General features: G+C 50.0%; 1 protein-coding gene across 1 annotated transcript in view; it reads left to right on the forward strand.

The window, feature by feature from the left end:
• The window catches only part of LOC149350818 (uncharacterized), a 211,353-nt gene extending 186,304 nt beyond the window's left edge, over positions 1 to 25,049 (forward strand). The window contains exons 4-7 of the mRNA XM_089579971.1: positions 10,395 to 10,554; positions 12,679 to 12,898; positions 19,209 to 19,973; positions 21,442 to 25,049. Of these exons, the coding sequence (XP_089436097.1) occupies positions 10,395 to 10,554; positions 12,679 to 12,898; positions 19,209 to 19,973; positions 21,442 to 21,665 (1,369 nt within the window). The 3' untranslated portion in view covers positions 21,666 to 25,049. The remainder of the gene's footprint in view (positions 1 to 10,394; positions 10,555 to 12,678; positions 12,899 to 19,208; positions 19,974 to 21,441) is intronic.
• The last annotated feature ends 236 nt before the right edge of the window (positions 25,050 to 25,285 follow it).

Genomic DNA, 25,285 nt, shown 5'->3' on the forward strand with positions numbered 1-25,285 from the left:
ACGAGTTGACGCTCTATAAGCAGTCGTTAAAATATCTTTAAAAAACCCTTGAGCCTCAGCAGTGCTGTAGGGGTGATTTCTATTAAGCATACCCGTCGGGAAAATATATTTGTTTTGATTACTAGTCCCTCGGTACCAAAATCAAGGTTGCAGTACGGGCGTTTTGGTGTTCATAACCTTCCCGGTTTTGCCGAGTACCATAGCGCCAATGCTTTCGCTAGTGATGTGTGTCATTTGTGCTTTGAAATTAATAGCTGAAGCAAATGACTACTATGATATGATATGATAAGATACGATACGATACGATATGAGCATCTAGTCTTGATGATCTAATTACCATCGTTTTAAGGGCTTGCAGGCTTTGTAGGTTAGTTCCAGCACGCATTGCAAAACCGACATTCTTGGCTTACATTATTGTATTTTAAAACGCTTATTACCCTATGCTTGTACTCTGCATCGATACAGCAGCGAACACTGAAGGGCACTTCTATATCCTTGGCTATCGGCATGTCTGTGTCGATGAGGCCCTAAAGCGACACTGTCAACGCCGCATGAAAGAATAATAAGAGCGGCGCCCGGCGGCTGTTCGAAGAACGCCTGCGTCGGCTCTATATTCATCTTCATCAATAAAACGTCGAAGCGAAACGCAATGGAGCACGCGCGCACGCAAAGAAATCGGGCGCAGCTCATGCAGAAGGCAGCGGAAAGAAGCGTGTCGCTCGTCATGCAACGTAAGGCAGGCGAAGCCTGAGAGCATATGCTTTATATAGGGGCAGTTACCTATGTCCACATCGTCGGAACACGCAGCGACCAGCATATAACGGTAGCAAAAACAAGATTTAATCGGCATCTTCCGTGCCGGAGCAGGGCCCGGGGCGGGGCAGCAGACGGCCATCGGCCATGTCCTGCCCCCCCCCCCTTTCCCGGTTTGAAGGGGCAGAAAGAAAGAACGGCCGCTCAGCAGCGCCGCGGAACAAAAGGGCAGCGCCGCCAAAACTTTGTGGGAAGCCACCCAGGTGCAGCCGCGAGCGGGTGTCCGGACTCGTGTACGGACAAATGTATACGGATGTAGCTACGTGCATCGGCTTCGTGCATGTATAAATAGTGGGCCCTTCTTTGTGGAGTACCTTTTTGTTCACCATAAACGACTCTCTTCTGTGTCTAACGGGGGCGGAGAAGCGGCCGCCAGCGTCGCCGTTGCCTTTTGTGATGCTAATGGTCTTCAAATGCTCTGCCCACAGTGGACTGGGGCATTTCATCGCGGGGAAGGCACACCGGGTGGAAAAAGCGACGACAGCCCGCGCACGCGGCTTATATAGGTCGAGAAGTTTGACCATACACTGCAAGCGATCACATGCTGTGCTCAACGGTGGAGTAAAAAGCTAACGCCTCCCCCACCCCCCTTTATTTTTCTTACATTAACAGCATCATCTACTTTCGAGCGCTGCGAGAGGTATACAGGGTGTCCTAACTGACCTGAGTCGGGGGCTAAAAAAAAAAAGGCTGGTACAGAATATGGCACTAAAACCGCAGCAGTAACGGTGTATAGTCAGTCGTGGGACATGCAGAACATACGATCCTGCCGCAGAACTCTCGAATTGGGCGTAGTTTGCTCAGAGTGTTTAAAACACTTTCGCAAGGAACCCGTCGCTACAAATATCAAGCAACTTGTGATTCTTTCTAGTGTTTTGCAGTTTTTTTCATGCTTCGTTTTGCGTATCTCTATAGCGCTTCTGATGGTCACTGACTCATGTAAATTGTGAACTGAATTAACATCTATTAAAATTACTTGTGCCTGCTCTGGAAGCCCGGAAAAATACTTCTTCATATTCATTCCTGTAACTAGGGCTGATGATTTCGAACCATTGCCTCACGCTAGATCGTACACCTTGTATGTTTTGCCGGGAACAGACTAAACTCTCACAGTGCCGCGTTTCTGCGTGTATGCCCATGCCCCCACGGTGACGGAGTCATTAATGAAATTGCCATTGCTCAGAGAAAATCTGTACGTGCTAAAATGCACTTAAAATCCACGGCGTAGAGGAATACAGTAGGGTGTTTCGGTAGACGGCAGGGCTCTTCCGGGGTATCGTAAAGCAATTTCGCTTTGTCGAAATGTTCACTTCGAAATGCATTTATTGTGGTTGCCACTGCATTAGATTTCTCACTAACTGTGTGAAAAATAAGGATCCAGGCGTTTTGTTATTCCGCCTGCAAACCAACCGCTATGCCTCCTCATACACAAGCGGCCGTCATGGTCGGTATTACAAAGGACATGCCTAAACTGGTAGTTAATCGTTTATAGGCATCATAACGAATTTCCGGGGCCCAAGATCTTGACTATAAATCGCTCCGCGACATAATTACAACCAGCTTCTTATCATCTTCGATGCTTGGATTACCACATGCATGCTCCAGCCCTCCTAGAAGAAAAGAAAAGGCAAAAATAAACGTTAAGGGAGCCCGCACCTACCGGGCTGAAGCCAGTCAGATATAAAGAACCTGTACCTGAAACTGGGAAAAGTGGAAAATTTAGAGGAAAAGACAATTGGAATAAACAAATGTTGGGGCATGGTAAGACACGGTGTCAACGTCAAGAAGGCGCTCAGCGCAATGGTATAGCAATGGAAGCAATGGTAAGAAAACGAAGAAGGTGACCGGGTGCCCAGGAGCAGGATCGGGCCATCAAGAAAGACTTAGTGCTGTCCAGGCAAGGATACCTTACCAGCAAAAATTATTTAAAGTACACATATAACGCAAAAGCAGAAAGAGCGCAAAACATGACATTCAGGAAAGAGAAGACTTGCCAGCCCATGCTGGAGGAAAGAAAAACGAGATGAGCAAGCGCCGGCACGAAAGAGAGAGACAGATGGAGGCAAGGGTAAAGGAATACGTGATTTTTCCAAGGATTTCACCCCGAAAAACCGATAATCAGCCGGGCAAAATTTTGTACCCGTTGGAAAACTGGTGGGGACTTGGCGGTACGGGGGATCGAACCCAGCACCTCCCGAACGTGAGGAGGACGCTCTACCAAAGACCACAATTTTTAAAAATAGCCTTTTTGAGTTAGAAGTTAGAAGAGCGCTTTTTACGCATAGCACTGCCAGTGGTGTAGTACCTCAGAATACAGCTAAGACGTGCTAACTAGCAGGCTGGTTAGCTAATATTGAATAGTTAACTTTTTAACTATTTCTGTTCAGTTCCTTAATAATTGCGAGGTGGGTAGCCCTTCCTAAGTAATATCCAAATCAGTTTTTAGAATTTAGAAAACGTGGTTACCGTCGGCGCTGTGGCCCAACAAATGTTGTCTACATCGCGCCAAGATATATGCACTTTTGAGAAGCTTGCAGGCAAAGCAACCTCTCTAGTGCATGTAACTCGTCAAAATAGGTAAAATTTGTTGGGGTATATCGCCGCGGGTCACCGCGTTTTCGAAATTCCAAAAACTTGTATGGATATTACCTACGATGGGCTACACGCCTCTCCGTAATTAAGGAGCCTAAAAGTTGTAGTAATAGTTAAAAAGTTAACAATTTTAATATCCAGCCTTCTAGTGAGCACATCTCAGTTGTATTCTAATGTGCTACACCGCTGACAATGCTATGCCGAAAGAACCGCTCTTCTAACTCAAAAGCCTATATTTAAACATTGTGTAAAGCCTTAGGTGAAACATCCTGCAATAATATATATATATATATATATATATATATATATATATATATATATTCTTTTTTTATTTGTTTCCTTTTTAATTTTACTATGTAAGCTCACATTTTTTATATTTTTTATATATATATTTTTACATTCCTTCCAATACTTCCCCTCAACCAGGGGTGGGTGCACTATTTCTGGGTGCGAAGAAAAAGCAGTACTTTAAAGGTTTTCTTTTACCTATTTCACTTTTTTTTTTTCTAGGTTTCTTCCTTGCTCTTTTCATTTTCTCTTTTTTTCTTTTTTTTTCTGTTGCCTGCTCTCTCTGTTGGAGGGTCATATTTTATATTTTTTTTTTGCTCTCGCGGCCAGGAGAAGGAACAACTTTTCTCATTTTTTTACGAAAGTTGTTGCACGGCCACGCACCTGTCGAGCACCTCCCAGCTGGACACGCCTGTCCATAAGCAAGCCTGTGGTGCTTAACAAAGCAGAGGCCGCATCTGGACGTTGTATTTTCTTACTGAGTACCTGTTCCTCGCACTCTCTCCTTTTTTTGTGTGTGTGTGTGTGGGTCGCACTGCCTCTAATAATTTTTTATGCGTATTTTTCTGCTATGTGCTTTGTGTTTCCCACTTACCTGTTCTGTGCCCACCCCTATAAAAGGGGATGCATTAACAATGTAAAATCACTCCTGAAGAAGATCGGTCTTCCAATCGAAACGTCGAGTTGAATAAATATGTTTCCTTTAACGAAGCGTATACTTCGCTATATATATATATATATATATATATATATATATATATATATATATATATATATATATATATATATATATGTATATATATATATATATATATATATATATATATATATATTAAAGGTGCACTGAAGAGGAATCTGAACTCGTCTTTTTGCCGCGAAAACTCAATCTACACGTTTCCAGCATTCTAGCAACTTCCGATTATTGCCCACTGCGGCCGATTTTCCTAATTTAAATCGGATTGATGTCCGGCTCCCGCTTTTTTTTTCGAATTCTCCACATACGATGGGAGGAGTCGACCAACGCATGGAGTGCCTTTCAGGCAGTGGCGTGGCTGCTTTGCTTTCGCTTTTATTTTGTTTTTTAGGTTTCCGTGAACAAATAGATCTAGACAGAGACTATATAGCTGCAAATTAGGCCAACGGAAATAAAAATACGCGTGGATTCTTTGCTTTCGCCGATCACTACGTATCACTCCGCCGATGGCAGAGCGGCAAGCCGCCACGGGACTGGTTGAAAGGTTGGTCGACTCCTCCCACTGTCTGCGGGGAATTAAAAAAAGAAAGGCGGGAGCCGGGACGTTCAATCGGATTTAAATTAGGGAAATCGGCTGCACAGGTCAAATTCGAAGTTTCTAAGAACGCTCGGAACGTGTAGATTGAGTTCCGGCGGTAAAAATAGGAGTTCAGATTCCTCTTCAGTGCACCTTTAAAGGCAACGCAGCCACCGAAAGCAAGGTGCATAGGGGAATATTTCTCTTTTTTTTTAATTTGTGGTGCTAGTCAGTGGGATCATAATGCTTTGATTAATCTGTCGTTTAAAGGCAGTTAATTATAAAGCAGAAGAAAAACCAAAGATGCGGCCGGTGGGATCTGAGCCCATGACCTCCGAATTTCACGTCCGGTACTCTACGAACTGAGCTACGCCGGCGGCTGTCCAATGTTCTGCTATCGGGGGTATTTATGTTTTAGTAACCGAACCTTGAGTGTGTTCACCAGCGCCATCCTCGTCCATATCAGGGGACGTAGTACGTCCTGTATTACTGTGAGTGCGACGTGGAACGTCATCGAACGGTGCGGGCAGAAGCTGTGCGAGAACCCTCTTGCGCTACCTATGGCATCAAGACTGCCAGACCCGAGACTCTCGCAAACCTATTTAGCAGACAAGGGAAGGGAAATGAGGGGCTCGTTTGCCATACATATGAAGGAAGCTAACAGCCACTGAAACCAAGGTGCGTAAAAGAATATTTTTTTTTAATTTGTTGTGCTAATCAGTGGGATTAATCTGTCTGGTTAATCTGTCGCTTAAAGACAGTTAATTATAAAGCAGAAGAGAAACAACCATGCCGCCGGTGGGATCCGAACCCACCACCTCCGACCCCCCCCTCCCCACACACACACACACCGACACACACTTATCAGTGAGACTGAAGCGCGCTTAAAAACAAAATAAGGCTTTGTATGGTGTTTCGACTGGGGAACAGTCTTCATCGGAGACAGTTGCAGACTGTCCTCAGTCGTGCCGCAAGTACAGCCTTGTTATGTTTTTAATCGTGTGTCAGTCTACTTAATAAGTACGCAGCTACTAGTTCATAGCGCATTCTTAAATACACATAGATGCAGGGTGTTTAACCTAAGACTTCCTGCAATTTTTAAAATAGGCTTTTTGAGTTGGAAGGGCGCTTTTTTCGGCATAAAATTATCAATGGTGCAGCACATCAGAATACCGCCAAGGCGTGCTAACTCGCAGGCTGGTCAACTAATGCCTAAATAGTTAACTTTTAACGCGGTAGCGTTAAAGTTGAACAGTTCACCAGAAAATCAGGTGTCCCCAAAGAATAACCTAGGAGGCAGGTGGGCTAGGTCACGTGACCTTGCGGCGTCATCACAACCTGGCCACCGGATAGCCAGCAAACTGCCCGCGGCGCCGTGGTTGGTGGCAGTGAAATTAATTATCTCCCCCCCCCCCCCCCCCCACACACACACACGCAATAGAAATCGGGATCACGAGCTGGTAAGGCCCATGCCAGTTTCTATTGCGCAGGAGGGCCGGAACGGGAACGTACCACCCCTGGCACAAGCGACTCGACCACCCGAACTATCCGTATGCTCGTGGAGAGGGCGGCTTGAGGAGACAGCCAAAACTTTGCCGCGCTTGTGACTCTATCCCCAAAATCTCTTACTTCCAGAAGCCAATGTTTACGGAAACAAAATACTTCGACCGAAATCCTTGCGTGTATGCCGCTTAACTATGCCGCCAAATTTTTCCGGTTTAAATAAGGATCGTCACTCAAGATGTGGAGGTTAGCAGTAATTTTTAGCGTTCTTTACACTCCTCACACCTTAATCGACTCGCAGAAGTCAAAGTGCTATCACATGAACGAAGATGTCGCGAACGATGGCTTTGGCGCAAACACTCAGTGGAAAAATGACGTTGCACTGCTGACATTTGTAAATTATTGACAGGGGTGATGGAGTTTTCGCCGCTCGTGCGTGTGCCCCAAGCTCCTTTGCTACGATAGTTTTTTTCTGTCTGTTGCCCATCTGGTCAAAATTTTGTTCTTAAGTTGCGGGAACAGGGGAAACACTTCCACCACGCAGTTTCGTAAAAGACCAGTCTCCTTGTAACATATTCCATCCTCTAGTTTAGTTATATATATATACACGCATCATCCGGCCGCGGGGCATATATATATTCAGGGTACGGGTGCTGTCTCAACATGTATAGACACTCCTGCGTCAGGTTTAGTAATAGTGGCATCGTTCCATTTCGCGAACACTTCCGCAGGACAAAGAATGGAGAGCTCTCTTTCACTGCACCCTGCAGCGCTCAAAAGCGACAAAGCCACTTCGGTCGTGGAGCTAAAAGCGTCTTCGTCTCGGATCGGTGGCGTGCCGACGCCTTTCCAGCGTACACGCCACGTCATGCCTCCTGATGGGGAAGCGGACACACCGCAACATCAAGTTTTGCCACGAGACAGGCGCCTTACATCGCTTTAGAGACGCAATTTCATATCGATCTCGTGCTGGGGGAAAGCCTCGCGCGCGGGCAGGGAGCACCTGGCGCCACGCGAGCAGTGCGGACATTAAGTCTTGTTACTGCTGCTGTAGATGAGTTGTGCCCGCTGGGCCCAGCCAGCGTCGCTGCAGACAGGGACAGCTTGTTTCAATTAGGGCTGCGACACAACAGAGGCCCTTCCTCCCGGGCTCGTAAATTCATTAAGCAGCGCAGCGAAGAACAAAGCGACCACGCCGTACGATCCGGCTGCTCTGGCCCAGAGCACAAGAAGCCTCGCGCGTGCGAAAAGCACAGTGGCTGCGGAGCCCATTTATCCCGCCAGTTGCGCCATTGGGTGCGGCTTGCAGCCGTCGCCCGTGTTGCTTCTGCGGCGCGTGGCCCCTGGAGTGGAGCCTACAAAGCCGGCTGGGCCTCTCGGACGTGTAGGTTCTCCGACACACCGCCGCAGCGTTCCTCGCCCGGGTTCTGCAGTGAAGGGGTGAAGACGTTGCTTGAAAAATTTCTCCTGTGTATTTCAAGCACTGCAGCAGCAGAGGACTCGCAAGGTCTGGGGAAGTAAGAAAAAAGAGGGTGAAATTCATTCGTTCTTCGGAGAGAAAATTGCATTGCAAGGAAGCGTCAGGGTGTCGCGCGAAATGTCACGCTTGTCGTCTACAAGTGGCGGAGTTGCTGTGCCGATTGCGGTAATCCGTAACGAGTGGCAACTCGTGCTATATGCTGCTATATGCTGCCTGTAATTGGTGCCGCAAGTGGCTATTTCTTCTGCTACAAAAGCTGCTATGCAAGAAGATTATTGTCAGCTGCAACACTGCATCTACGGAAACCGAGAGACCGCCGCCCATAGTTTGAAGAGAAATAAAATAAAACGCGCTTATTTGTGAGCAGGAAGAACATTTCGAAGCGGTGTATCAATATGCTCGCAGAAACAGCAAATATTGAAAGTGCTCACAAGAAGAGCGTGGCAGAGCACAGGATGTCAGCGTCTCGCTCTTCTTTCTCGTCGTTTCACGTTTCAATCGACGCTCGTGGCACAGCACCACCAACCCTAATCGGTTTGACGGGAACCATGTCGCTGCAGGCGCGAGACCGATCGAAAGACTGTCTCGCGCGGCCGCCTACCGTCCCGAAACGCCGCTTATACATCATTCGCAGTGAATCCGCCGCTGACGCTTCGCGCGGAAAACGATAAAGCAAACTGTCTAAATGCGCTTGTTTGAACCAAGGTCCGAAAAACGATAATGATCGAATGGCCGTAGGAGCGGTGTGCGCCGCGGGGGTGGCGTCCCTGTCGGCGCCGAAAGCACTTGCGCTAAATGAGCGCCAAGCGGAAGGCAAGAAGAAAGGCGGCTGCTAAGCGCGCTTCCCCCCACGAGCGCGCTTCCCCGCACGCCCCGCGCGGATATCTTGGTGGCCGAAGAGGGGCCGTAACGAGGCCCAGATTAATGATGCACCTAGATGGCGACAAAGGCCCCCGGCAGTGGTTGCTAATTATGGGGTCCGCGCTCGGTCGATATCGGGTCGGGGTCACGAGCTACCGAATCGGACTGAACGGATCGGGTGATTAACAACAAGCGCGGTATGTTGTCTGCCCACGCTTTGTCCACAGGCGGCGGCCCTCAGCCGAGAGCGGTGCGCGGATTTGCGACACCTGTACGCCGGCCGCGCGCTGCCGCCGGGGCCGCGAAGGGTGGCTCGTTTCGGTCGATCTCGGCCGAGCTTACGGAGGTGTTGCGAGCCCTGTTTTGGCTCTCTCTTAATATTCGTCCGACAACTCACTGTCATGTGTGCGTCGCATTCGTGGCCTCTGTGATGTCAACAACGCAGTGTGGTCTCAACTAGTATCCGCCATCTTCATTTAATTGAATTTATGGATACTGTCAGCCTTTGCAGGCTATTGCATCCGTGGAGTAGAAAACTTAAGCATATACGCGAATTCAATGCAGTGAAATTCAACAAACAAAAGAACCGAAACTAAATACAAGCGAACTGATCCAAAATCTAAATATTACTGTAACTAAAAAGAAAACTTTTGAAGCGCAACCTGTGCTAATGTTTAGGTGCAGTTATGATACACATATATATCTGATTCGAGGCTCTTAAGAAGGGCATCAAGGGAATCACTTTTCACGATGGAGTCAGGCAGCAGGTTTCACCTTTTAATAACTTGACGAAACAAGCTTCGCTTAAAAGATTTCGACAAAATGATTCGATATGAAGTGAGTCCGACACGACTAACCAAGCTAGAACGCTAATGCTGTTTATTCATCACATTTTCATTCGTCACTCGATAGATAATGGCCTGATTTTATAGGGAAAGCGGCTGCATGGCTTAGGGCAGAGGCGTCAGCCAGTGGCATCCGGATCTGACAATTTGGATTCTGAAAAACAAAAACAAAAACCGACTGGAAAAATGCCGCTACTAAGTGCTTTCTTGAGTCTCTTCGTCGCTAATGCTTTTTTGGATTGGGTCATTAAGGTGACAAATGCGTCCTTGCGAATTGCCTATAGCTCCGTTTCGAAACGCATAAACGGCGAGTACCGACGACGAATTCATATGTCCTTGAATGGGGCTACTCGTGGATCAAAGTTCTTTGCACGAAACTATCCGTGGCTGCTTATCATTTCGCGTTCATTTTCAAACACAGCTAATAGTTCTGATTTTCGCTGCTCTTTATGTGGTGAATTCCATCCGAATCCAAGACGGAACAAGTGTTCTCCGGTGAAAAAGAAAGAATGACTGCGCCGCCACGCACATTGAGTAATGTCGCAAGCTGACTCGGAGGGTAAATTAAAACGATGTAATAGCAGGAGTCCGCGATTTCACTAATCCCGCCCAGTCGTTTCAAGCTGTGTGTGTTCAGTATCTTTCCATGCCGCGCACATGTAGGCACGACAGCCACGAACGCGTTCGTGCTTATAATGTTGGCAGAGGCGTTAATACCATTCTTGCCTCTTTTTCTTACAGGTACGGCGGCCTTGATTTCAACGGTGCACGGAGAAAAAACGTGACCAGGGATTCAACATCCACTTTGAAGGCGTGGCTCAACGAGCACCGAAAGAACCCCTACCCTACAAAAGGGGAGAAAATCATGCTCGCCATTATTACGAAGATGACTCTAACTCAGGTATGCAAAGCAACAAATAAAAGCGGCAAATTCAGCTGCAGAAGGTACAACCCACGCTCACTTCGTTTTGAAACGTCGGATTCCAGTGATTTACTTTCTGCCGTCAAAGACAAGATGCGGACTCAGTGACGAACGAGCCTCGTCTGAGCACGTGAACCGCTGGAAGGAAAGATTAGTCGTAAATTTGGCGGGGAAAATGTAGAAACCCTCAATACCCTGTAATCCGGCGGCAAAGCGTTGCTTTAATTTAGTGAACTTCGTGGGCAGCGCTATAAAGTGTCAAGAAGATTGCGTCCTGCTCGGGGAATTCAGTTTACTTTATTCCATCTTCTGCACACATGCCGAGAAGGTTTGATTAAGGACGTCAGGACTACCCTGGCTTCTTAAAGAAGCACCGGACTCGGCGTTGCATTAACGGTGTGTTTTTTTCCTTGCTCTCTCTCTCTCTGTCTTTCTCAATCTCACTTAAATGTGGTAGAGTTGTGGAAGCTGCTGCTGTACATTGTAAGCTGCACATAGACATGTTGATATACCTTTGTTGCCTAGTTTACGCGTGCAAGCCAGTCACGAGACACTCACCCTGAGTATACGTGGTAGCCGTTTCGCGTAAGTCGGCTCCTGCACCGTTTCTAATGCAAGTTGTGGCTTCGACAAAAGAGTCAATATTTGGTGAGACGGTGTAATAACGCTGTAGTGACGTGCGCTTAAAGCTGAGGTGCTGCATTTCACTTGGATAAACTGGGTACAAATATTCTCTGAAGCGACCTTCTGAACATTCCTGGAAGTGTGTGCGTCCGAACGGGCAGAAAGGGAGATGGATATTTTAAGCTGGGGAAAATTTTGGAAAAAATGGGACCACCACGTACGTGTTAGCATTGTAAGTGATCATAGCGTTCCCATGTGCGTGTTTACATGCCTCCGTGTACGTGCAAGCATACGCGTGTGGTTGCGCGGTTTGCATCTCCGAGTGTACGCGTGGCGTTGCCGCACGTACGCTCGCGAGCATGCATGGCTTGTCGAGGGTTCCTGTGCTCGTGTGCTCGTGTGTTGTTCGAGTGTGCGAGGGTTCAAGTGAATGTGTGTGGCCGCATGCATGTGCCTTGTGTCTGCGGCGAGCGCTTACGATGATCTTTGAGTCCATTATAGTGGAGTGTTATTGCTTGCGGCAGTTCTTTGTCGCCTGCATGCTACCGTATGGTGGTATTGCAGTGCTTTTGCATGCGTGACTGCGTGAGTTTGCGTGCTTGCGCGTTAGTCGAGTACAAAGTAAGGGAGAGTTGAGAACATCCAGCAGAGATGACACCTCTCTGTAAAATGCGATGTAATTTAAAGAGTAATATTACTATATAGTTTTGGTCGCCGCTACCTCAACTTATCGACGCACATTTTGAAAATTGACCAGCGTGAAGCCCTGCTAATACTGTTTGCGAAAAAAAAGTACTTTGCCTTGTTTGCACCTATGCTGACACTTTAAAGAGTAGCAGCTCCCATTCCTATAAAAAGTCTTCTCTAAAGTATGCGGCTGTAGGCTGATATTTGAAACCATCGATGTAGTACGCCCGCCACATCTATGCTTTTCTTTTTACCTTCACTGGTATCTTACTAGCACCAATTACCAAGGTCTATGCTACCTCATGGGGACGAAGACCCTTCCGAGGCATTCTTCCTCCGGCGTCTTGATTTTGTATTATTCAGTATTTTTTTTAATCAGTGCTTTCGGATTTTATATTTTCTAACATAAATATTTTTGTTTTGTATATCGTAAAGGAAAATGCATTTCCTTCTTGGTTTGCTGTAGCAGTGTTTTTTCGGGCACATTACTATTGACCTGTACTTGTTTTTCTTGCTTTTTTCATAGTAATACCCTTCCTCCCCCCACCCTTTAATGCCATTTATGGCGCAGTGGGTACTGTGCTAAATACATAAATAAATGTCAAAATAAAACGTCTACTCAGCTGAGCGCGAGGTCTAAAGGGTGTACATGAGTGAGTGTTTACAGCTGTTAAATCGCTTTCTGCTCCGCTGTGGAACAAAAGCTGCAGCAATCAGTAGAATTTTGTTGCTTTCTTGGCCAAAGCACGTGCCAGAAAATTTTGACGACCCTCCCGCCATTTCTGACTTCAGGTGTCCACGTGGTTTGCGAATGCGCGACGTCGGCTCAAGAAAGAGAACAAGATGACGTGGGAACCTCGCAACAAGGCCGACGCCGACGACTCGGGCGCCGAGGACAAGAAAGACGACGAAGACACCATGGACGAGCGCACGACCAGCGTCCAGGACCCGATGCGTCGCAGTGACCCGACCAGGTCCTACTGCAGCTTGTCCGCACTGCAACGCTCTCGGGGTGAGTTCGCCCGCATGCTCTGCGGTGTCAGCGCACCTTTAAAGGGAAACTGCATAGGTTTTAGAAATCAATCAGCTTAAGGGGGTCGAATGTGTGAAACTTGCAGGTAAAGCATGCGAAGTCTTTTCGGGCTAGCACTTGAAATAGTGAAGTAATCTCCGATTAAAATCCGGACGCCCTTCAAGCTTCTCCGCAGCGCACAATGCCAAGTGGGGGAGGGGGGGGGGGGGGCGGCACATGATGACGTCATCGAAGTTATCGGTACATTTCCAACGCACAAACGCCTGCTTTAAAGGAAAAAAACCAACGACACCGAAGGCAAACCCTGCCGAGAGCTGTTTGGCATCGTCTAACGAGTCAGGGCAGGGTGTGGCTGACGACAGCAGTAATTTGAAATCATACGTTCCGTGACGTCACGCTGAATTCCCCTGCACTCCTCCGGTGAATTGAGGAGAAGTGCAAAATTCAATCGTCGATTACGTCACTATTTTAAATGCTAGTGCAAAAACACTTGGCATGCTTTACCTACAGCTTATAAAGATTTGAATCCTTGAATATCGCGAAATTCTCAAAAAAGTGCTGCAGTTGCCCTTTAAGAGCCTCAGGTGGCCAAAATTAACCCGTAGCCCTCCACTTTACTGCCTCCCTTCACCTGCCCCCGAAGGCGGCCAACGCTAGCCATTCGTACGCGTATACAAGGGACCAACCGCGGTTATGTGGCCCACGGTCTCAGGTATACGCGACACGAAGCAATCCTTCGAGATGTAGCTACCGCCGCGTGAAAGCTACGCCCAGTCTAAGTCTATGCGGAAGGCCAGCGTGTTTGCGCTGAATGCCGAGCGAAATTTTAAAAGTGTACATGGGGACCCAGCCTTTGTAGGTGGCCGTGTTGAGTGTCTGTTTGACCCCAGTCTGTCAGGCGAAGCATGAAGCGTGTTCTGCGGTCTATACGTCTTTCTGCACAGAGTGAATGTCCGTCAAAGCAAACTCTTCATGTCTAGTTACGCCTTGAGATGTGGCTCTGCAGGAGCTTTTTTTTTTTTTTTTGTCCCGCAGGAAACGTTCAGCGTAGTCTTGCCAGATATTTCATTGCAGCTGATTTCAAGGTCTATGAAAAGGCACAGAAGTGGACGAGAGTACTCTGTTTTTTGCCTGTGCGTCGGTTGCAGTTTTTAACGATATTAAAATCGATGGGCACAGGGAGCTACTCCCATTACGGAACTCCAAAGCTGGCTCCGCCATTTTGTAGACCTCTTTGCCTTGCATGAGCCGAGGAGCGTAGGAGGCATACGGTCGCGGCTTGCCAAGCTGTGGCTGCGTAGTATGGCTGCTAATGCGATACGGCGCTGCCAAGCAGCGAGCAGTCTCGCATCTCCTTGGGCCCCTCTCCCGTCGCGCATCCGCGGCAGCGCTGCCCATCGGGCCCGTGCTGTCAGCTGTCTCAGCGCCGCCACCTCATTAGCTCGCAAAGCCCGTAAACCTTCGTCGGTCGTCGCACGGTGTTACACGCTCGCGAGGCGGCGCGTAGCGTTTCTTCTTTTGTGCACCGTTGCTTCGTTCGTGATTAGAAATGATTCGCGACCGCGCAGAAGCCAATAGCACACGCTTTCCCCTAATCTGCGCCAACACCTTTCTCCCCTGCTGCGCACGACGTATTTTGCGCGCGCGTAACCGCCAGCGGGAGCCACGCGGGCTTTCCGAGTAGGGGCGGAGAGCGACGCTTATCGGCCCGTGTGCCCGTGAAATTATTCAACCTGCTGCCGGAGAGGAGGCAAGCGCGGCAGGGGTATCATCCCCCTGAGAAAGGCGCCTTTATCACGCAGTGACCCGCACCACGCATTTGCACCCAGACTGCCGGGGGAGAGCTGGCAGCGAGTCGTTCAGAGCGCAGCTATCTGTGCGCCTGTGCGCCGGGCATTTAATCGGCGACGCATTTCGGGTGCGCTCTGTGCGCTTGCATTCCAAGGCCGCGGAAGCGTGCATGGCCGCACCATAGAGTGATGCGCGAGAGCTCGCGGTCGGTCCTAATCAGCGCATGTTGCAGTTTGTAGCGCTCTGTCGCCGGGGTTCGGCCGTCACGATACGCACCGAGTTGCATCACGGCCGGGTTCGCGAACCGGCGCTGCGGAGCGCCGCTGGGTCCAATAAGATATCCCACTGTTGCCAAGACGCTGATTGCGGCTGAAGGAAGCCTGAGAAACGTTCGGACCGGCCAAGGAGCTGCCAAACCGGTTCCGATTGTCCGTGCAAAATTATGCATATGCGAGCAAGACGCTGCGCAGGCCGATAGACGCGCTTTTGTGTGTTTGGCGCGGACGATTCAACCCAGAAAGTGCCGGTCTGTTTTGTTGCTCCCGTCTCCTTACAAGCACGCACCAAATCCGCGGCCAGCCCGTTATCGCGATCCTCGAAGCGGCGGGAGCCACGGTTGTGTCAACGAATCGCGGGAAAAGGGGGGGGGGGGGGGGGGGGGTGTCGTGGCCCCGGCGGCGGCAGCAGCCACCTTCCCTGCCGAATCGGACGCCCTGGGCGTGGCTGTCAAATTCATTAGCCAAAAAGACAGCCAGCGGAGGAAATGGCCCAAATAAAACAAGCACGTCGCACGCAGACGACGGACACGCTATCCTTTCACTCCTGGCTGCCGCAGTGGACACGGCGGGAGTCTAGCAGTACCAGCAAGAAGAAACGAGGTAGCCAGGCGGAGTACAGGGACCCAGTGATGGAGGGACATGGGCCGCACGTCTGCGCGGGCCATACGCCACGTGCCAGTCGTGGGAGGGGGAGCCGAGATGAGCGCCGCTTGGCTGTTCTGCCTGCCGGGATCTCTCTCGCCGCGTCGGTTGGCCAGACACCCTTGGCTGCTGTACCGTTGTCGAGACTTGTAGCTAGAAGTGTTGTACGTCCCGGCATGCGCGAGACGAGAAATCGTACGACAGCAAGTAAGACGCTTGGCAGCGCCGGGAAATGAGCTCGCACTTCGTCGAATGGTTTGGCTTCCGTTTAACTGTGTTGCATTAAGTCATTTTTGCTGTAACAAGAAAAAAAAATGCATAAAATGGCAGAAGCGTAGTTGCCCCGGAGCATTTTCCCTCGACGAAGGTTTGGAAACGTTGTATTCCTACCGGACTACCTCATACAGTAAGACCGCGTTAATTCGACCCCCGTTAGTTCGCAATAGTCGATAATTCGAACGCCTTTTTCGGTACCGTCAAACGCTTAATTCGGAGGTATTAACGTGCTTCGATTATTTCTAAGAGACGGCGAAGCTCGCATGTTCACAAAGCGCCAGAGATGGGGTGATGATGGTGAGTCTTGGAAGAGCGGCGCTGGTGTCCAGCCAAAATGTAAAGGCGCTGTACTCAACGTTATGGTAATCAGTTTATACGGTTCGCCGAGATGCTTTTTTTTTTGTGCTGGCCTGTACCTTTTCTTTTATTGCTTTCGTCACATGCACTTTGCGGACCGTGTTGTCAGCGTTCTTCGTGTCACCACGGAGCCCGTAATCGTAGGAGTTTTTTTTTTTTGTTCTTCTTTTTCTGCGGGGCGTGTGCGTGTGTGCGGGGGTGATGCCCTGAGTGCCTTCCAGGACATGTGTGTTGGTTCATCCGACAGCGTGCGCGCACACAATCATTTGGAGGAACTGCTGAAATAGTGATTTGCTAGAAAATTTCTCGCACGAAGCAATCAACGGCTACACATTTTTTCCAAATAAAATTACGTTCACGTATGACACTTAGGTATAGTTTTTGTCGATCCCCCCGATAATTCAACATTCGGTTAATTGTGTGCGCGCACGCTGTCCGTAAGTCCGAGTGAACTGGGCTCTACAACATAAAGTTTTTACCCTAATAGCAGTGTACCCCTATGCCTTTATGCGTCACACGCGCTTATATCCCACATTTTGAGTGAAGACGCATCCTCGAGAGCTGGGTCAGCTCGTCTACCTGGCTCGAGACAAAGGCGGCGTGAGTCAGACGCTGAGGCTGCCGGACCGCCTGCGCCACGCCACAGCAGCAGCCAGGTGGTTTTGACGCGAGGCGACACCCGCGACCGCGTCGTGCGCGAGCAGGGGAGCCATCCAGGCAGCACGCGACGCGCGCGCCCCCAGAGGACTCGCTTAAACGACGGAGCCATAAATAAGCGCCATCGGGAGCACAACAAACAGGCGCGCACTGGGCCGGCGGAAAGGCGAACAGCGTGACGCGGGCACGCGCGCAACAAAACACACCTAGTAAACACATCATAATGTTCTCGGCGCGCACGGGCCTCCCCTCCGCTCGCACGCGTTCGCGAAGGGTTGCCGCTCGCCGCCATCAAAACTAAATAAAGCGGTGATATTCTCAATGGAGGGCTCTCGCTTTCCGCTATCGCGACGCCATCTCGCCGGCGTTTCGAGAGCGTTGCGACGTCGCGCGGTCTTCTCTCCCGGGAAGCCGAGCGGGGCGCAAACAAAGCGCTCTCCCCGGGAGGGCCCCCCTCGGCTTCATCTATCAAGCGAGCCGGCCACCGCGGAAATTGGGGCCTCTCGAGCCGGGCCGCCCCGCGCAAATTAAAGGTGAACTCGAGAGTGAGCAAGCTTTTAACTCCGAGCCGGCAAGAAGTCCACTCGGCGCCGCGTAGGACACCGGTCCGGCAGAGACCCCCCGGCAGATGTTGCAAATGCGGCGACCCAAAAGAGGCGACACAGAGGGGACGAGCGCGGGGGTAATGCTGTGTTTAGGCTCCCGTTTCGTCAAGTGGGGGAGCGGCTGCTGGCGTTCATCCCCATTTTCCCCCTCTACCCGCCGATCGAACGACCAGCACAAGCACGTAAACTCGCCAGCGCGGGAAGTAGTCCGATGGCGCCGGATCGAGATTTATACGGCTCTGATGGCCCCGCTGGGGACCCGTAGCTGGCTCGGTGGACGAGGATTTGAGCAAATGCAGTGGGTCCCAGAGGTCCTTCCGCGAGACGACGACGCTATACGTCGCCACCATTTGCGCCGCTATTACCTGTTCGGCGTGGCTGTCTTTCTCGGCAGGAACACGGCCGCCCATTCTAGGCCGTAGGCAAGTGTCTAAGCGAGCAAAAGGAACTGCTCATCGCGACCCAAATGCGGACAGTATGCGCTTCTTGCCGGCAATAATTGCTTCGTAATGAGGACAAAAAGAGAAGCGAGGATAGGTTGCTCATGGAGTGTTTGTTGGCGGTTCTCTTTGATGTTCATTTTGTTATCTTTGATAGAAAAGCTGCTGTTCCCTGAAAGAATAAGAAAATGTTGCTAGACCGCATTTTGAAACGACTCATTTCTCGGGGGACTCTTGTGCACTTTTATGACTGCCAGCTGCCGCTTGCGGCGTTAATGTTGACAGCCGACAAGCACTGTCGTTCGTCGCCTCTAGTACTTGATGCCGGGCTGACCATTTCGTTTCGTTTTATTACCTTACATAAGGTATTACATAAGGGGTGGGTTACATATCATGGGTGAGATTACAAAAAGATTACAGTTACAAAAAGCTAAGGCATGGAACAAAAAAAGAACACTCACGAATTTCGGCCTTCGAGTACTATTCAAGACATTAGTGCACGTTTCTTTCACCTCGTGCCGCATTACCTCGAGGGTTTACATTCCCCGGAATAAGTCAGCTACAAAATTCACACGATGGGTATTGTACTCTTAGAGCAATGAACTGAAACAGGAAGAAAAATTGTGTCCTTCACTTCAGTGTACTTGCACAAAAATATATTTTAAACTATAGAAACCAGTAAATATTTCCATATATCGAACCGAGCGAAACAAGACCACCACGATGCAGCGCAATTTTTTAAACTGCCATAAACAACAAGTTTGCATCATTCGTCATCACAGGCGTGGTCCCGATAGAGTGCGGAGGGATTACAACTCAGCTGCACCTGCTGAGGACAACAAGCAGGTGGTCTAAGTCACTGAGACTGTGCTCGAATCGTTGGATGTCGCTTGCTGCTAAGAAAAGATTTTAAATATTGCGTCTCAGTGGAAATAACAGATAGCGCGTCTGTATTATCCTTGTTAGCCGCTTTCTTCAGCACGAGAACGGATATGGTTCAGCATTTCTACATGATGTTTACGTTAGACGATGTAAAATTATTTCTTGATTTCTCTTAGCGCACATAATGGATCTCGAATAATATCTAGTGTAGAGAAGCCCAATACTCTACTATAGCGCTTCACCCCACATTTCTGCCGCATCTTCAGATTAAACTAAACGTAATTACAAAGTTTAGCTCGGTTCGCGTCATAGTTTACGACCGATATTAAAGGAAGCACCACTGGGGCTTCGCTTGTTGCAGAAAGCACGTTACGACCGCCCCAAAGTTCAGCGGAGGTGGATCACGAGGCGGCAGACATGCAGTCTTCTCAGGCGCACAGGGCGAACGTTGGCTCGGACCCCCACCAGCAGCGGCACAGTTACGGCCACTCGGCGAACCCGTATGCCCTCGGGGGCGCGTCCCGGTCCCCAATTCTCAATGGAATCATGTCTCTGGCGCCGCCAAATTCTCTCACGGGTTACACGCCGGCGGCGTCCTCGGATAGCCCTTCCCCGGACCTGCAGGGCCTTGAATCTCTCATGTCCAAGTCGTCGCCCAATGCCGCGGACGACTCATCGGGCGCCGACAATGCGCACAACAAGCCCAAGATCTGGTCATTGGCCGATACTGCGACGAGCAAAAGCCCCCCGCCGCCGCTGCCGTGTCCAGGTCAGGTGCCAGGACCCCCACCCAGCGGCGGGCCGCCCAAAGACGCTGGAGGCGCTGCCAGCCACGGCTCGGTGCTAGGCTGGTTCTCGGGAGGATACCACCATCGCGCCGGAGGCAACACGCCCACGTCGGCGGCCCACTTCGCCAGCTACGGCAGCAACGGCTTCAGCCCCGGAGGAGCCGCGCCGCAAACGGACACGCCGCCGCAGACGCCTCCCAACGCCAAGATGGGGCCGAGCGGGGCCTCATCGCTGCCCTTCCACTTGGGATCCGGTGGATACTTCCAGGGACAGAGCTCCGCCTCGCACCTGTACCTCGGCCAGGCATCCTCCGCCGCGCCGCACCCACATATGGGAGGTGAGTCCGCGGAGTTCCACACTCGAGTCGACGCCGTTTCGTTGGGCACCGACCTCCGGAACGCTTCAGCCGCAGCGATTCCCTTTCCACGGAACTGAGAAGCTGGCGATGATTCCTCAGCGCCCTTATTGTTGATTGGCACGAAAGATGAAAGTTACAGCATGCCGGGACCGGGCGCGCTGCAAGCTGCCAGTGTTCACCTTAGATGCAGTCAATCTGCTCGTTTCCTCTAATCGCCGCCTGTTAGGTTTCTGCGATAGAAAAGAGGTCGGTTTCGTTCCAATGTTGCGAATTTGTATAGTGAAAATTTCTTTCCGTGTGGGGGTATGAAAATGGTGAGAACGGTGTTGTCACCAGTTATACAGGAGCAGTGCATCGAGATAATGCTGCTATGAATTTAATGAATGTGACACTCAATATGCGGCCTCTGCTTGCCAAGTCCCTATTCACCCTGATACATGAGCCGCGCTGAGGGCATTTCGAAGAGTCGCCGGCGCAGGGTTGGTCTCATGCTGCACATGTTTTCGTGCAAAGCGTGTCTGCGCGAGCAGCTGCCGACGCACGCACGAATGAAAACTTGCACCTCACTGTATTTGTTTCTGTCGCGGCACTGAGCAAAAAAAAAAAAAAGCTTTTTCTGGAAGCGGTTTAATTCTAGTATGTATCTTATGAAACTTGATTTAGCTAATTTTCAGCTGCACTTGCTATTTACTCAGCTTTTTTTCTTTCTGTGCCTCATATGAGTCAGTTCAGAGAGATTCTCGTCCCGTATTCTCGGAACGGCGCCTAAAGCATAGGAAAAAAGCAGGAAGCAAATTGCCGCGAAGAACAAAAAATCAGTCAAGGAGATAACAAAAAAAAGCGAAAGGGAGGGGGGACTAGTACCTAAAGATGAGAGCGAGCGCCTGCAGCAGCCGTTCCATTTGATGCTGCGGCGGCCGTTTAGTGCGGCGAGCCGCGCGGTAGGAGGGGGGTGCTGGAGCACGCGGCGTCCGGCGGCCTCGGTCAAGGAGTGCGCGCGAAGAGACGGGGGCGGAGAAAGCTGCGAAGGCAGCCCCATCGACAAAACGGGCCCGAGAGCAGGATTACGTCCCCCTCGCACACACGCACGCCGCCAGGAGGGGAGAGCCCGCCACCGCAAAACCAGCCGCGGCAAATATTTTTTAATATAAACGGGACGGCGCTCACCGCGAGTTCCGGAGGAGAGCGAGGAGGTCCCTCCTCAATTAATGCAGATTGAATTCCGGACGGCATAAAAATTATTCCGGGACAGACGGATTGGTTTGCAGCGACACCCACCTTTTCGTCTCTGGGGCTCTTCATTTCCATCGATTGTCAGGAAAAGGCCGGAAGAAATGGGGGGCCCCGCTGGGCCCGCCTCGCCTCATCAGGTTTCCCCGCGCGCCGGCCGCGCGCTTTTTGCCTTTAATCATGTCCCTAATTCGTCTCCACCTTTTCCGTGTTCCAGTTGACAAGTCGTCGTCGTGCGCCGGAGGCCCCATCTACCGGGCCGCCGGGGGCTACGCGTCATCGGCACCCGCCGCCATCATGGCCGCCGCCGCCGGAAGTCCCTGCGCAGACGGAGGCTCTTCCTCTTCCCGCTCCTCGTCCTCGGAGGACGAGTTCGCGCCGCCGCAGCACTACGGGCCCGCTGCCGCGGCGCCCGGCGCCATGGCCGACGGCCTGCCCTGAGGGCAGCTGTGATCGCCGCCGTGTGTGAGTGGACCGGGGCTCCGGCCCGAAGACCCCTTCCTCGCGCCACCCTGTTGCTCCAGGGGCCGCACGGGAACTCGCCGTTCGCCGAGGACAGCCCGCGGCCCGAGGGCAGCACGTCGGCGCGACCCCTTGCTGTCGTACACTTGTCCCCCGCCAGCTACATTCGGACCAGAGTGGCCCGTCCGGTCGCTAGATGGCGGCAGTGAATACCGTTGGAACTGCTTTGGCCGGTGACAACTCGCTTTTAATATTTTGGTTCGCACACTGGTAGGAATTCTCGGTTGCACTGAGACAGCATTTACACAGAGCCTGCAGCGTCTCCTGGCTGAGGACACTGACGGGAAGGAAACAGATGGTGTGCCGCAGTTACAGAGAAACACAGCGGGACTCCACCCTGGAGCGCTTCACTGAGGCTGTTACCGCTTTTTCTCGGAAAAGACAGGCTGGCATTCCTCTTTGGCGAGAGCGGCCTTTGTGAACAGTGGAACCGCAGGGACTGCCAACTTCCTCCTGTTTTCTGTGACGGGGACGTTCGCAACCCGTCGTTAAATGAAGTAAAGTGTTAAGTCACGTGTTGAGCTGATATGGAAGCCTGTACACAATTGCGTAATGTTCAGAGAAGGACAACGCACACTCTCTCATTTACACCGCGGCAAAAGGTGGGATTTGATCACTTTCGATGCAGTTTTGATTATTTAAGTCGTATACTTTTTTTACAGCACGATGCATCACTGCACTGAAGTGCTTACATAGAAGCTGGAGAATTCGAGAGCGTGTGTACGATTAACTCACGTTTTCAGTAAAACTCTACTCTACTACGTAGTCTGCATATTGCTTTACTGTATGCTTTGTATAAAAGCTCTGACGTAAAGTCACTGCAGTTGTGTTTGTTCAGTTACCTGGCCTACTGGAATTAATTTAAGAGCCACTCATGCATTATCAAAGCACAATAAGGATCTTCACTTCGGTGTCGTTCTGTTGCCCTGCTGCCTGCCTAAAAGAGATAAAAATTGAGTCTTTTCGTTTTCCTCTTCAGACTATAAAGAAAATTTCCTAATATCTTTCTTTGCAAATCGGGTGCTGTCTGCCTTATACGCTGTTTATTTTCACTCCGAGAAGTTTCCTTTATTTCAATTTAAGAAAGGTTTCAAAACGAACAAATACAAACAACAAAAAGCAACCAAAAGGTCTGCAGTAGTGCATGCTATACAGCGGAGTTTCCTTCATGCCGCGAGTGTTTTCGAGCTCAAAGGAGCGCATTTTGTGAATTGCTGATGTGGTGCACAAGATATTTTTACAGTCTTTAAGCGCTGGATGCTTTGTTCTGATTTTTTTTTTGTTTGCGTGGCTGGTGCGTATTTTATTTTGATGGGAGAAGAAAGGAACGCCTAAACGCAGTGAAACTGCAAGCAAATAATTAGCTTCTTTTTTTTTTGTCAACATTGAAAAGCAGGAATGTGTGCTTCCGTCTTCATCTTTTTTGGTGTGTGTGTACGAGTGTGTGTTATAGTGAGCGATTTCTAAGAAAGCGGTCACAGAGAGCTAGGTTTCTAACCCTCTGTAGCTGCTGTGTACATTGAAGCAAGAGTGGCGCTCTTTCTTGCCTCGAGTAGCCTGCATGGGTCAATGCTTGCCGAAAACTTAGCAGGAGTATATGGGCCCCATTGTGAACAAATATATACGATAAATTATTGTGTAAAATTATTGTGTTTTGATATGTTCTGCTGCAGTCATTGAATCTCAGTGTGGTTGCATGATCAAATAATCCGGCATTGAGCTGTGTAATTGTGCTGCTGAATCTCCTTGAGACGCACACACAAAGAACACAGATGTAAGAAACGCTATATCTTCTCCACTATCCTCTTCACCATTTCTTCATTATGCCCTTGGGAAAAAGTGAAATGAAGGCAAAAAAAAAAAACGTTGCTTGACAAACCATGTAGTTTTTTCTTATGTGTATAAGCGCGACGTTACATATTTAAAGAAAACTAAACTTGCTCAGGTGGCAAGTGCGTGTGCATGGAAGTGTTCTTTATTGTTCATTATTTTATGGCTGTTGTTTGAGACTGACATGTCAGGTGAAAACTGGAATAGCATGTGCTTGGAAGATGTTCTTGTGATTTCGTTTTAACAGTGGGTGCAATATACTATAGTGTTCTGTGACAAATGTGAGGCAAAACCGGCACATCCGAGTGCCGGCAGAGTAAATGAAGGCTATGAATTGCTCACCTGGTTTTGTTGCAACAGCAAAAAATTCTCCTGAATGGATAAAGCGAATTTCTGTGTTTCATATCTCATTTTAAATGGCAGGGACACTGAGGTTTTTCTTCATTTCTGTACAGCGAATCTCTGCCGCGTGGTGTGTGCGTGGGGGTCTTCGGAAAAAGAGGGAGCTCATCGACATATCTCCACTGTTAGGAAGACAATGTATCAACTTGCTGGGGAATGAAAACACCCAAGCAGGGGCCCGTTGTCTGAAGATTTTTTTAAAAAGAAGTGCAGAGACAGGGCGCACCAATGCTGGTTGCGAATTGAATGGCGATTGTACATTACTAGAGCTGGTATCGCTTTTGCATTGTGACCAAATGACTTTAAACATGTGATCAGAAAGTGTACATCCGTGTTAGAAGGCGCCGTGGGCCTCGGGGTTTGAAAGAACTCCTTTATTTTTGTTCTTATTGACAGTGTTTGTGTGAGCAAACATCGAAAACACTTTGAAAACCAGCGAGCGATGCGGATTTCCAGGCATGCATGTAAGAGTGAATTTGATGCTTCTGAATTTTTTCTTTTTTTTTTGTCTCGCGCTCAAAGGGGCACTGTGTAAGTCGGCCGTATAGCGAACCGATAGGACGAAATAGCTGCTGAGAGGGCACTGCCCACCCTGCGTAGAGAGTCTGTACATTGTTCGAATGCCAGGAAAAGCGAGAGGATGTGCCTAGGTGGAAGTCTTCCATTCCCAAAGGCGAAGTGGCGACGGGCCGGAGCAATAGCAGCCAGCGGCGACCATTGGAGGACGGGAAAGTGCGTACGCGCCCGTCTCTGCGTCCTACCTTGTATACGTTCCTCCCCTCCAGTTGACACATGTTTACTGCGTATGTATAAGTGTATTTGTACATAAGTGTGGTTAACCGCGACAGCGTGCACGACTTGTGAAGACTCTCGCGGCGCCGAGCGACCCACTGGCAGGGCCCGTGCCCGCTCCTGGACGACGCTGCCGCCACGGGCAGCTAGCGTGTGCGCCTGTGCGTGTGCGCTCGCGTTGCCGGCGGTGGCCGACCTCTGTAGATATTGTTTCGTGCTATACGACATGTGTAAATATGTGGCAGAAATGGAAATAAAACGAGACGTGTGGAAAAGAAGGAAAAAGAAGCTGCGAACTGTCGCCGTGTGAATGTCTCTGTCTGAACGGTGGGGCCATACCGCGTCCTCGTGAACGCAAACATGCATGCACTTACTGATCTGCCGACACTAAGCGTGCGGACACGCTTGCGGACCGTACGTCGTGAATGGGTTGCGCGCTTATGCGCCTGTGAAGCTGGCACTACCTTTTGCAATTTCAAAAGACGCACAGGAGGACTTCAGCTCCGTCACTTCCG

Source organism: Amblyomma mixtum, chromosome 3 (genome assembly GCF_055824585.1).
Source record: "Amblyomma mixtum isolate Tamu chromosome 3, ASM5582458v1, whole genome shotgun sequence".
NCBI lineage: Eukaryota > Metazoa > Arthropoda > Arachnida > Ixodida > Ixodidae > Amblyomma > Amblyomma mixtum.